Below are 13,235 nucleotides of genomic sequence, written 5' to 3' on the forward strand. Positions count from 1 at the left end.
TGTATCCAGTCCCTCCAGGATTGTGCAATCGCATAAATTAGCTCAAAATGAAACAAACTGCAATATTCGGAGGAGCTCGCAATTTTTCAAAATTACTGCATATTTTCTGCAGATTTGGGCCAAGACGTGCCATGTGACATCATCACAACGCGCATTCAGCCAAAACCCTCTTTGATTCACGTGTTCCAAACATTAGTACAGCTAAACGGTCTCATTCACCAACAAACATCATTGCGAAATACAATTGCAATTTCGCCAATTGAAGTAACAAAGCACAAAAAACTCAGCAAGGTGCATCGCATTTTATTTACTTACTTATTTTTTTATTTTAAAGCTGCAGCAAAATCAAGCATTTTAGCCTGCAACAATCACAAATAAACTCCCTGACATCCTGTATGGACTGTGTATCTGAGTATACCCGTCTTGTGACCTTCCTGGATATGTTTTCTCTTGTTCCCCTTATCCTGTCCTTAGGCCACCACTCCAATGTTTAGAGAATATATTGCACAGGTGATGAAGAACGCTAAAGCCATGGCTGAGGCATTGCTGAAAAAAGGATACACTCTTGTGTCAGGTGAACACACTAACACAAAACATTTCATATCTGGAAGTGCTGTAAATTAATATCAAAATCCCTAGATTGTGGGTTATCTTGATTCCTGTACTCGCTCTCTCTGATCAGGTGGGACTGATAATCACCTGGTGCTGGTTGATTTGAGACCACAGGGAATGGATGGAGCACGTGCTGAAAGGGTTTTGGAGCTGGTCTCCATTACAGCCAATAAAAACACCTGCCCTGGTGACAAGAGCGCACTCACACCCGGAGGCCTACGACTGGGTACGTAGCACATTAAATACACACTCGGGCTTCTACTCTGCAGCATCCCAGACACTCATACGGTTGTTGCTTGTACTCTTCTGCACATCTTGTCACCTCAGGTGCTCCGGCTCTGACCTCTCGGCAGTTTAAAGAGGCAGACTTCGAGCGTGTTGTGGACTTCTTGGACGAAGGCTTCAAAATCGCTCTGGACGTCAAGAAAAAGACCAGTGAGTTCATCATATCTTTGCCATTTCTCATTTATAAAGTGGGTATTCCCATTTATAGGGCACTTTATAGTCTTTCTATACCTATGATTTTCAAAGACGTTGAAACTTTGATTCTCTGTAGTGCCATACAAAGTTTCCTTATTATAGGTTTCTGTTTAAAGTTTTTCTGGTTTGGAAAATTAGCCCCGCCCTCAGTCAGAACAGAGCTTACCGGCCCCGCCCCTTTTACACATAATAAGGAAGAATAAGGCTTATGTAGATGGAGTGGACAAATCATAAATCCATGAACTAGCCCAGCAGGCAAGACCAGACTCATGTATTGGTTGCCTGGATACCTTTGCTAGGCTTAAAAAAAAAAAAAAAACTTTACTAGCTAGCAGAATGTAATAAAGAATGGTGAGCTAATTATCTAGATAAATGCATTAACAGAGACACGAGCATATAAGTGTCTGAGGTAGAACATTGTTTGCACCCTTATATCAGTTGAGCCCTCGCTCTTGTCCTTGTATTAACTTGACATGTCTAAGCACGAGGTAGCTGTGTGTTGCATTTACGTTTACATTTATTCATTTAGCAGACGATTTTTTTTTATCCAAAGCGCCTTACAAATGAGGAAATACAAGCCAAAAAAACATCTTGTGACATACCTGATTGAGAAAAGGTCGCATGTCTTCCATGCAATCTGATGAGTGCAGTGGGGTACAGAAAGAGTAATGTGAACTATAGTTACAGCGTTGAGGTCTGAGGTGCGTCTACTACCTTTTGTTTAAATATGCAAACCAAATAAAGCTTTGGTTTTGCACATGTCAACAGCAGGCATGCTTTATTTGAGAAATGATTGATGTGAGACTATGAATAAAATGATATCCCAGACATGTAATCTTGTCCTGGTTGTCCAGGCTAGTGATTTGTGCGCCCCTGTGAAAATGCCTATCGATGTTTTTCCATTGCAATAGTGATTCGGTTCGCACACGGCAGAGGTCTGTAATAATTACAGCCTGCTTCTTTAATTACTCGTGATTTCAGTGCTGTCGACTCTCATGTCCACTCTCCCTCCCTGTCACCTGTCTTGTCTCTCTTGTGCGTGTTAGAGAAATTAGCGGAGTTTAAGAGCTTCCTGCTGGAGGATCCTGAGACTGTTGCGCGGATCGGTGAGCTGCGCAGTCGGGTGGAGGCATTCGCTCGGCCTTTCCCCATGCCAGGCTTCTCCGACCACTAAAACAGTCGAGACCGAGAAAACGGGTGAAGCTCCACATCCGTCTAGGAGCCGTTCAGCTCTTCACAGCAGAGTAAACCATGAGAAATGTGTCGGTATTGGGATAAAACTTTTTTTCAATTTTATATGAGCCTTTTGTTTATTTCAGGCACCTTGTCGGTAAAACACAAAGAGGAAATGTTTCGCAGTGCTGCTTGAGTACCTTTTATCGCTACACGGTATTCTTCTGAATCTTAAGAACAAAATGTCTTCTTTTTTTTTTTTTTTTTTTTTTTTTTTTTAACTAAAACTTAAAAGTCTTAATGAGCCCAGTAATTCAAACAGACTATCTACTAATAGTTGTCTTCACATTGCAGCTCTTTTGTGATGTATAACAAGAACTGGTGTGTGCAGGCGTGGGGGTGTGTGTGATTATTCATGCATTGAGAAGCCCACACATTTTGATTTTCATTTTTAAGTGACGAATCAAAGGCCTGAAAATGCTCAGACTTAAATGCAAACTCGAGTTGAACAGGAAGTAAAGATCATACTGTCCAAAGTTATTCAGTGGCAGTCTGAGCTGGGGAACACAAGATAGATGGCTGTAGTTATATATCTCTCTGATAGTTTTAATCCTGGCTGAAACTCCAGCTGGAGCAACCGATACGTAGCTTCTGTTCATTTTGATATAACTTAACAAGACTTGCACAAATCCCGATGGATCCTTGTGTTGCACAGACACCCGATTTTTACAGATCACGCTTAATCGTTCTTAAACTGCGGAGTAAATAACAGCCACAAATCTCTATATGCATCAGCATGGACCATTTTCTGTCTCAAGCTAACTACCGCTGCTGTCAAAACAAAAAGTTCTACTTAATCATTTAAATGCAATATGTTTTATTATAACATACAGAGTCTAATATTACAGAACGTCTGGAGTCGTAGCTCATGGGTGGGTGGGGTCAAGTAGTGCCAAGTTCTTTTAACCTTGCAGTTTTGCCAAATATGCACAGATTATAACCTTTCCTTGTGAACTAAAGCGGTTATAATGGGACAAACTTGTATAAATGTGATAAACTGTCTTGTACTTGTCTCGTCTTTGCCCTGTTTACATGACTCATTCTCCGGCACTCTGTTCATCAAACCTTTTTATCTGTAAAGTTTTTTTAAGTAGACATTTCCAAAGTGATTTTATAAAAACTAATCCCAATAAATTTGTGCATTAACTAAATCTACCCCAGTTTTCATTCCTGCAAAAATAATGAGCACCTTTCAGAATTGACGGTCGACTAGGAACGCATCCTCGTTCTGATTTAGGGTTTTGTTCCTTTCTCGGTTACAGCTTGAGGCACCAAAGAAACTGGAGTTTTTCCTCTTGAGCAGATATTATATAGACAGCAGACAGAATGTAAGGAGAACGGCAAACATATTAAGAAAAGTTGAGTGTATGTTTGTGTGTGACTAATAAAGCGTGTGAGGGATGATGGCAGAACAGTGTGTCCTGTTCCGCAGCTTTGCTTTAATGACAGACCAGCAGTGGAAATTGTCCCACTCACAAAACCCAGGTGTGAGAGGAAAACGTGCGCGCACACAGACACACACACACACAAACACACACACACACACACACACTAGCCTATCTGCTCTATGTCAGAGAGTAGTAGCTTTCCTGTCAGCCTTGCTCTTTTGTTCACTCTAACTCTGTGACTTAGCACTGCAGCACCATAGCGCACGCGCTCTCTCTCTCTCTCTCTCTCTCTCTCTCTCTCTCTCTCTCTCTCTCTCTCTCTCTCTCTTTCTCTCTCTCTCTCTCTCTCTCTCTCTCTCTCTCTCGTTTTCTCTGCTGAGACAGGCAAGCACTAATTTGACAATGAATCACCACTGTTCAGCAAGGGACAGATAAGCGACAGCGCCTGCAATTAATTGGACTCGTTTATGTAGAGTGGCACGCGTCTTCGGAACTCTTGTCATAATTAAAAACGCACTGCAACAAGACGCGTCATTATGGGCAGACGCCTGCTTGGGCTTTAAGTGCCATTTTAGACTTAAGCGCCACACTGCCCTGATGCACCGTAATTATCTCATAATAAAGTGTAAGTGTCTCTTATAGTGCCGTGTGTGTGTGTGAGGGATGGATTGATCACAAGGGAGTAGAGAAAGTGTTCTACTCATCAGTTAACAGCTTGACAGCCACCTGGAGAAGTGATGAAAGGGAGGCGGTGCATCCTGCTTACGTAAACTCATGCTTCCTCTCTCTCTCTCTCTCTCTCTCTCTCTGTATGTGTCTGTCTGACTGCCTATTTGTCTGCGGTTCAACTACAGTGTGATGAAACCTCCGCTCCTTCACAAGCACTGAGAACTCCAGAGTACAGGTAGCACTGATAAGAGAGTCCAAACCTGGACACTCAACTAGTTCAGCTGAAGCCAGCTTAGAGCTAGAAGTCGTGCTGGTTGTCATCATGATGCAACCAAGCTTAATCATGCAGTCAAGCAAGTACCCTTATAGCTTCGTTTTAATTATTTATTTATTTTGCTTTGGTGATGCTACAGTCTGAATGGCTTCGCATTTTTTCCTCATATGTCCAGGCAAATGAGTCCATGTGCTGGTATGTCCTGCTTGCTTTTTCTTACAAGCTTTGTATACACGGAGAGGCGAAGACATTGCGCCACCTAATTATGTAGAGGACAGTGTTGCATACCGATTTTTTTACATTTTTTTTTTCCTGGTCAGATATGAGGTAGAAACAGGAACGCTGGGAACCATGAGGGAATACCTGGACTGGACCTGGAGGAAACCCTGGAGCTGTGAGGCAGCATTGAGTCCAGATCCACTACGAACCTGAGCGGTATAAAGCAGCTACTGAAGATGAACGGATGAACAAATTTGTATTTATAGAATGTTATGTTTCTTGGTGGAAATCGAGTGGCTAAGTAATAACGTTACTCTCTTGGATCCATTGTCAGTCTAGAGTTCTTCATGCTCAAGAGATTTGGTCAAAATGAATTTGGTCATAATGATATCTGAGTCGTTCTTTTCACCTTTTCCCATCTGATTCACACATTTTGTGTGTTGTGTGCCTGAATTTTGGATATACAATGTAAGAGAAATTGGATTAACCTTTTACTATTTTCATAATAACTATGGTTTTCCCTCATGTAACTGCCATCAGGTTTAATGATCTTGTCCAATGTGTGCATTGGACACACAATTAATTATGACTGGTTTTGTTGACTTTTAGGTAGTTCAAATCGGACCATCCATAAAAAATGGATAGATAAGATGATGTAGAATAAGAATTCTCTCTTTGTTACTCTCACTCTCTTTGTCTCACTCTAAGTATGTTCTCCCTCACTGTTTTCTTTCAACACGGAGTTCTTTTTCTGAGAATGTTCTTCCTCAGCATGGTTGATGTGGGCTTCCTACTGGTTTCCTCCCACCTCCAAAGAACATGTCAGTAGGTGGAATGTAAATGACTGTGCAAATAGGTGTGTATGTATGATGCCTCGGGATGGACTGGGAACCTTGCACCCAGTGTTCCCAACATAGACTTGGAGTCCACCATGCCCCGGACCAGGATAAAATAGTTAGTGAAAATAAATGAATGAATGTCACGGAATGGCATAGTTTATTTTATCTTTTAACCTGGCTGAATTTCTAATGCTTGAAATACACATATCTTGGCTAGATATTGACGTAGTGTATCAGACTAGCCTTCAAGTCTGTATAAATCATGCAGTCAGATTTTTCTATGGTCTCCAGTTTTAAACATGAAATAACTTCTTTTACTCAAAAATTAGTACAGGTTCTGTTAAATTTGGTTTTATATACAATAACAAAAGAATATATTAAAAGGAGTGTAGATATTGTGATATTGATTAGACATGGAGTTGCCTAAAGGCTCAATATTATAATAGGTACTTTTGAAAATTGTTTCATGAAATTTTTTAAACTGTTTTATAAGCATTGACTCAAACATAGCACAAAGGTTAAAGGGCATCTCCATTTCATGTTGTTATGGCCACTGGATCAATATACACTGGTGCCTGAACGTTTGTGAGAATTGTATATATATCTACATAAATATGACCTAAAACATCATCCAAGTCCTAAAAGTAGATAATGAGAACCTAATTAAGCAAATGAGATAAGAATATCATACTTGGTCATTTATTTATTGAGGAAAATGACCCAATATTACATAACATGTGAGTGGCAAAAGTACGTGAACTATTGCTTTCAGTATCTGGTGTGACCCCCTTGTGCATCAGTAACTGCAGCTAAACGTTTCTGGTAACTGTTGATCGGTCCTGCACATCGGCGTGGAAGAGGTTTCAGCCCATTGCTCGGTACACATCAACTTCAACTTTGGGATGTTGGTGGGTTTCCTCACATGAACTGCTTTCTTCAGGTCCTTCCACAACATTTCTATTGGATTAAGGTCACGACTTTAATAATAATAAACAACTTTAGTTTTATATAGCGCCTTTAAAGCAGCTTCTCTAGGCACTTTACACAATACGAAAATACAAAGAAAATAAAACATACACGGATAAAAACACAAAACGTACAAAAACAAAATAAGACTTGAATACAAAATGGTTGAAGCCATTAAGAAAAAGCTAACCTAAAAAAAAAAAAATTGTTTTTAGGTTAAATTTAAAAATGCTTAAATTCTGTGCATCTCTAATAGGAGCAGGGAGGGTCTAATATGAGCAGGGAGGGTCTAATATGTCTCTAATAGGAGCAGGGAGGGTCTAATATGAGCAGGGAGGGTCTAATATGTCTCTAATATGAGCAGGGAGTGAATTCCAGAGTCTAGGAGCATAGGACGAGAAAGCCCTGTCCCCTACAGATCGCAACCATGTCTGTGGGACAGCCAGTAAACCAGCTCGAGAGGCGCAAATGACGCTTGGGGGTATATAAAGTTAAAAGCGCAGACAGATACTGAGGGGCCAGACCATGCAGTGCCTTATGGGAGCATAAGGATTTAAAAACAACGTGAAACCTGACCAGGAGTCAGTGCAAGGACTTCAGTATTAGAGTGATGTGTTCATTTCTCCGGACACTAGTCAGGATCCTAGCAGCAGAATTTTGCACACATTGCAATTTATTTAGCGTGGTTTTAGAAACCCCAGCAAGAAGTGCATTGCAGTAATCAATACGAGAAAATACAAAAGTGATGATAAGCCTTTCAGTCACAGGAAAAGATAGCATAGGGCGAAGTCTAGCGATATTTCTGAGATGAAAAAAAGGAAATCTTGTCAGTATATTGCACGTTTGGGTCAAAAGACAAACTCGAATCAAATATAACTCCTAATTTTTTAAAATTTAGTTTGGAACTCCAAAACGGAGCTGTCTACATTTAACATTAGTGAACCAGCTTTACGAAGCAGATGAGGAGAGCCAATAAGCAAAATCGCAATCTTATCGCTATTAAGACGCAAAATTTTTTGTTTCATCCATGTTTTTATCTCAGAAATACAATGCGAGAGAAAAGAAACATCCGGCTTTGACCAGCCTCAGAGTGAATGTAAATGGGAGTATCATCTGCATAGAAGTGCTAATTAAGCCTGAGTGATCTTAAGAGCAACCCAAGAGGAAATATATAAATACTAAAAAGTAAGAGGCCTAAAATTGATCCCTGAGGGACACCAGTAGGAACAGGGCCAATCTCAGACCTGAAACCACTCATGAAAACAAACTAGTGGCGATCAGAGAGATGAGATCTACACCAGGTTATTACAGTCTCAGAAACACTAAAGACAGTTTCAAGTTGGTTGAGCATGAGGTTGTGATTGACGGTGTCAAAACCAGCGCTAAGATCAAGAAGGGTAAGTATGGGAAGAGAACCAGAATTTGTGACCTTGACCAAAGCTGTCTCTGCACTATGAAGTTTACGAAAACCAGATTGTGCCACAGCACATTCTAAAATTTTTGCCAAGAAGGGAAAGTTTAACATGGGGCGATAATTATTTAAATTGTCCAAATTATAATTATGCTTTTTTTTGGAACTGGGGTTACAGCAGCAGTGTGCAGAGAGTTAATAATGCTGAGAACAGCTGGGCACAAGGAGTTAAAACAAGATTTAAATAAGCTTGTAGGGAGGGGATCAAGCGTGCAAGTGGTGATACCTCATACGTCATACGTGATACCTCCCTAGTAAGCAACTCTGAGTCAGGTTGAGAAAAATTAGTGAAGGATGTGCCAGAGAAACTAGGCAAGCAGTGTGTTGAAGAGGAAACGGGTGTAGATGAGTTAGGTTATGAACATTGTCAGTTTTAGAACTGAATAAAATGAAGAAACTTATAACTGATTTGAAACAGGCAAAGAGGTGCCAACATTAACTTTGAGGAGTGTTTATAGTACGGAAGAAATGCCTGGAATTGCTTTGATTATTCTCAGTAATCTGAGAAAAATAGGCAGATTTGTAGACTCAGGTGCAGCTCTGTATTCCCCCAAGCTGTCTTTCCAAGCTTGAAAAAATACATTCAAGCCAGAGTCATGCCACTTGTGCTCCATTTTACAACAAGCTGCCTTCTTAGAGCGCAGGTTGTCATTATACCAAGGAGCAGATCGAGCAACTGTTACATTGTGTGACTTCAAGGGAGCAAAGGAGTCCAGATTAGAGGCGAGAAAATTATTCAATTGGAAAATCTTATCTTCAAGAGGCTCTAATGAGGGAACATAAAGAGAGGAAACGGCAGAGTCTGTAAAAATCTGTTGGATTAATTTACGAAAGATTAACAGTGCATGAAGATGTACAAAGAAGCAGCAGTTCCAGATTACAAAAGATTGGCAAATGGTCAGAAAGACCAAAATCAACAGACGACAGCTGAGACACAAATGAATCATTTGCAATCACAAGGTCTAGAGTATGACCTTTGCTGTGTGTTGGGCCACTAATAAACTGTGTAAGATTAAAACAATCCAGTAACAATACGAAGTCCTGTGTCATCACTCAGTCATTTTGGTCAATGTCTATATTAAAATATCCCAAAATAAGGATTCTCTTGAATTTAAAACACCATTACTGACAAGAAGTCAGCAAACTCGGACAAAAAAAACTTAATTATAAGCCTTTGGTGGTTAATATATGGTAGTGATGACTTTGACTTGGCCATTCCAAAACATTAACTTTATTCTGCTTTAACCAACTTCGTTAAAGAGGCTTGTGTGCTTAGGGTCGTTGTCTTGCTGCATGCCCCACTTTCTCCTGAGATTCAGTTCATGGACAGAGATCCTGGAATTTTCCTGTAGAATTCACTGGTACAGTGAATTCATCATTCATTGTTCCACCAATGATGGCAAGTCATTCTGGCCCAGATGCAGCAAAACAGGCACAAATCATGATACTACCACCACCATGTTTCACATATGGGATAATGTTTTTATGCTGGAATGCAGTGTTTTCTTTTCTCCAAATATATCCCTTCTCATTTAAACCAAAAATTTTATTTTGGTCTCCTCAATCCACAAAACATTTTTCCAGTAGCCTTCTGTCTTGTCCCCGTGATCTTTAGCAAACTGCAGAAGGGCAGCAATGTTCTTTTTGGAGAGCAGTGACTTCTCCTTGCATCCCTGCTATGCACAGCATTATTGTTCAGTTTCTTCTGATGGTGACATTAACATTAACATTAGTCAATGTGAGAGAGGGCTTTAGTTGCTTAGAGGTTACCCTGGGTTCCTTTTACAAGCCTGTTACATGGCTTGCTTTTGGAGTGATCTTTGTTGGTTGATCACTCCAGGGGAGGGTAACAATGGTCGTAAATTTCCTCCATTTATACACAATCTGTCTGACTGTGGATTGGTGACTGTGGACAGCCTGATGAGCAACACCAACTCTTTTTCTGAGGTCCTCAGAAATCTCCTTGCCATGATACATTTAAACGCTCACGTTGTGAAGATTTCACTGATAGATTCTTGAAATAAAATAGGGCTTTCACTCACACCTGATTGTGATCCTAGTGATTGAAAACATCTGACTCTAATTTGACTTTCAAATTAACTGTTAATCCTAGAGGTCCACATATGTTTGCCACTCACAGATATGTAGTATTGGTTAATTTTCCACGATAAATAAATGACCAAGTATAATATTTTTGTCTCGTTTGTTTAATTGGTTTCTCTATGCATACTTTTTAGGACTTGTGTGAAAATCTGATTGTTTTAGGTAATATTTATGTAGATATATAGAGAATTGTAAATAGTTCACAAACTTTCAAGCACCACTGTATTATCCTCTCAGTGAACACTATAAATGAGCCTTGTAATGACTTCCAAAACTTGAACGTGTGGCCTCCCCTGCTGAAGGCAGTGAGAAGGAGGCCGGCACCCTGTAGGAGTTGGAAGGCAGGACCAGCAGGCCATGTCATAAAAGAATGGCCTGTGGGTCTGTGCTAGATGTGTGATTTCAAAGCCTGCACCCTACTGTCCAGGGCTTCTTTGGCAGCAGGCCCACAGAGCTACCCAGACAAACAGGACACACTGTTTAGCTCACTACTGTATTTAAGTCTTATAAGGATGTACGGTGGGGGAAATGAGTATTGAACTCATCATCATTTTTTCAGTAAATATATTTCCAATGAGGCTATTAACATGAAATTTTCACCAGACATCAGTATTAACTCAATAAATTTGGAAATATAAAGAACATTAAAGTCCATAAATAAAGTTATGTGGAATAAAGTGGAATGACACAGGGAAAAAGTATTGAACAGGCTAAGAAAAAGCAGTTCTCCAAGACAACATAAGGTAAGGTACCAGCTGAAAACTCTAAGTAGTTAGAAAGGAATTATACCGCCTATGTGTGCAAATTAATATCAGCAGGGTTAGTAAATTGATGGTCTTTAAAAAGGCTTTTTGTTACTAAGGTGTCACACAAGAAACGTCTCATGACAGATAAAAGCAAAGCGCTCTTACAAGACCTTCGCAACCTTGTTGCTCCATAACATATTGATGGAATCAGATACAGACATATTTCAAAACTTCTGAATCTTCCAGTAAGCACCACTTACTGGAAGATTATATGTCATTATCTGCAAGTGGAAGCAACATCACTCCGTCATCAACCGATCACACACAAGAGCTCCTCACAAGATTTCTGGCTAGGGAGTGAGAAGAATAATCAGAAGAGTAGCCCAAGAGCCAAGGACCACTCGGAAAGAGCTCCAGAAACACTTGGAGGCAGCAGGTGCCATCGTCACAGAGAAAACTATAGGCAATGCACTCCAGTGCTCACGCTCACACCACAAGACTCCATTACTAAAGAAAAGACACATCGAAGCTCGTTTAAAGTTTGCTACAACTCATTTGGACAAGTTTATGAAATACTGGGAGAGTGTAGTCTGGCCAGACGAGAGCAAAATTGAACTTTTTGGCTGTTATATTACAGAAATTATTAGAAAAGGCACCGCACATCACTCGTAAAACACTACACCAACAGTGAAGTTTGGAGGTGGAAACATCATGGTGTGGGGCTGTTTTTCATCACATGGTTCTGGCAGATTTCATATAATTGAAGGAACGATGAATGGAGCTCTTTACCGGGAGATTCTTGAGAAGAATCTGCTGCCATCCACCAGGATGATGAAGATGAGGCGTGGGTGGACTTCCAGCAGGACAACGATCCAAAACATACAGCAAATGAAACTCAATTGGTTTCAGAGAAAAAAAATCAAGGCATTAGAATGGTCCAGTCAATCACCTGACTCGAATCCAGCTGAACAAGATTTAAAGACAATATGTTTAGAAGAACGGGCCAAAATCACACCTGAATACTGCGGCACATTAATTTCTTCATACAGGAAGCTTGAAGCCGTCAACAAAGGCTTCTCCACTGAGTATTAAATAAATTTCAGTTAGTGTGTTCAATACTGTTCAATACTTTTTCCTGTGTCATTCCTCTTTATTACACCTAATTTCATTTATGGACTTTCATGTTTGAATTTCTTTATATGTGTGGATTTCTTGAGTTAATACTGAAGTCTTGTGAAAATTTCATGTGAATGGCCTCAAATTTATTTACTGAACAAAATGTTGATGCGTTCAATACTTATTTCCCCCACTGTAAGGACCCAACAGTGGCAGCTTGGCAGTGCTAGTACTTGAACTCACTACCTTCTGATTAGTAGCCCAAAGCCTTGGAATATATGGAATGTAATATCATTATATTATAAGGCTATTGATTTCAACGTTGTTACAAAACATTTGGATAAAAGCATCTGCTAAATGAATAAATGTAAATGTAAATCATATGCAAAGGAAATAGAAAAACACTGCAGCAAACTCATTGTCCTCTTCTGGCTGGCATGTGTTGACCTGTGTAATATCATTGGATTTTTTTATGGTTTAATTATAAATTTAACCCAGTAAGTGAAGTAAAATATGCACTTTTGGTTTTAGCAACACATATACACTCACTGTCCACTTTATTAGGAACAATTGTACGTCCGCGCGTTCATGCCGTTATCTAATCAGTCAATCATGTGGCAGTACCACAGTGCAAAAAAATCATGCAGATACAGGTCAAGAGCTTCAGTTCACTTCAAACATCAGAATGAAGAACAAGTGTGGCATGGATGTTGGTACCAGCTGGGATGGTTTGAGTATTTCAGAAACTGCTGATCTCCTGGGAATTTTATACACAACATTCTCTAGAGTTTACACAGAATGGTATGAAAAACATCCTGATTTTTTTTTCCTTTTCATTCAGCATTCCTGATATTTACATCTAGATATGTTAAACAACATGACCATGGCACTTTTGTTTGAACCCATCATTTTTCAAGTGATAAAAATTATTGGAAGATGCAAGCCATTCGTCAGTAGTAAGAATCAGAAAGCCAGATTGTAATTGGCAAAGAAATACAGATATGAGCCATGAAATTTCTGGAACCAAGATTAACCTCTACCAATGTGATAGAAAGGCCAAAGTGTGGAGAAAGAAATGATCTGTTCAGGATCCAAAACATTCAAGCTAAAGTACGTAAT

General features: G+C 39.8%; 1 protein-coding gene across 1 annotated transcript in view; it reads left to right on the forward strand.

Annotated features, from left to right (window-relative positions):
• The window catches only part of shmt2 (serine hydroxymethyltransferase 2 (mitochondrial)), a 39,466-nt gene extending 35,990 nt beyond the window's left edge, over positions 1 to 3,476 (forward strand). The window contains exons 9-12 of the mRNA XM_017480142.3: positions 475 to 574; positions 683 to 838; positions 940 to 1,047; positions 2,139 to 3,476. Coding sequence (XP_017335631.1) covers positions 475 to 574; positions 683 to 838; positions 940 to 1,047; positions 2,139 to 2,266 — 492 coding nt within the window. The 3' untranslated portion in view covers positions 2,267 to 3,476. The remainder of the gene's footprint in view (positions 1 to 474; positions 575 to 682; positions 839 to 939; positions 1,048 to 2,138) is intronic.
• Positions 3,477 to 13,235: the final 9,759 nt, after the last annotated feature.

The sequence above is a fragment of the Ictalurus punctatus genome, chromosome 11 (assembly GCF_001660625.3).
Source record: "Ictalurus punctatus breed USDA103 chromosome 11, Coco_2.0, whole genome shotgun sequence".
Classification (NCBI taxonomy): Eukaryota; Metazoa; Chordata; class Actinopteri; order Siluriformes; family Ictaluridae; genus Ictalurus; species Ictalurus punctatus.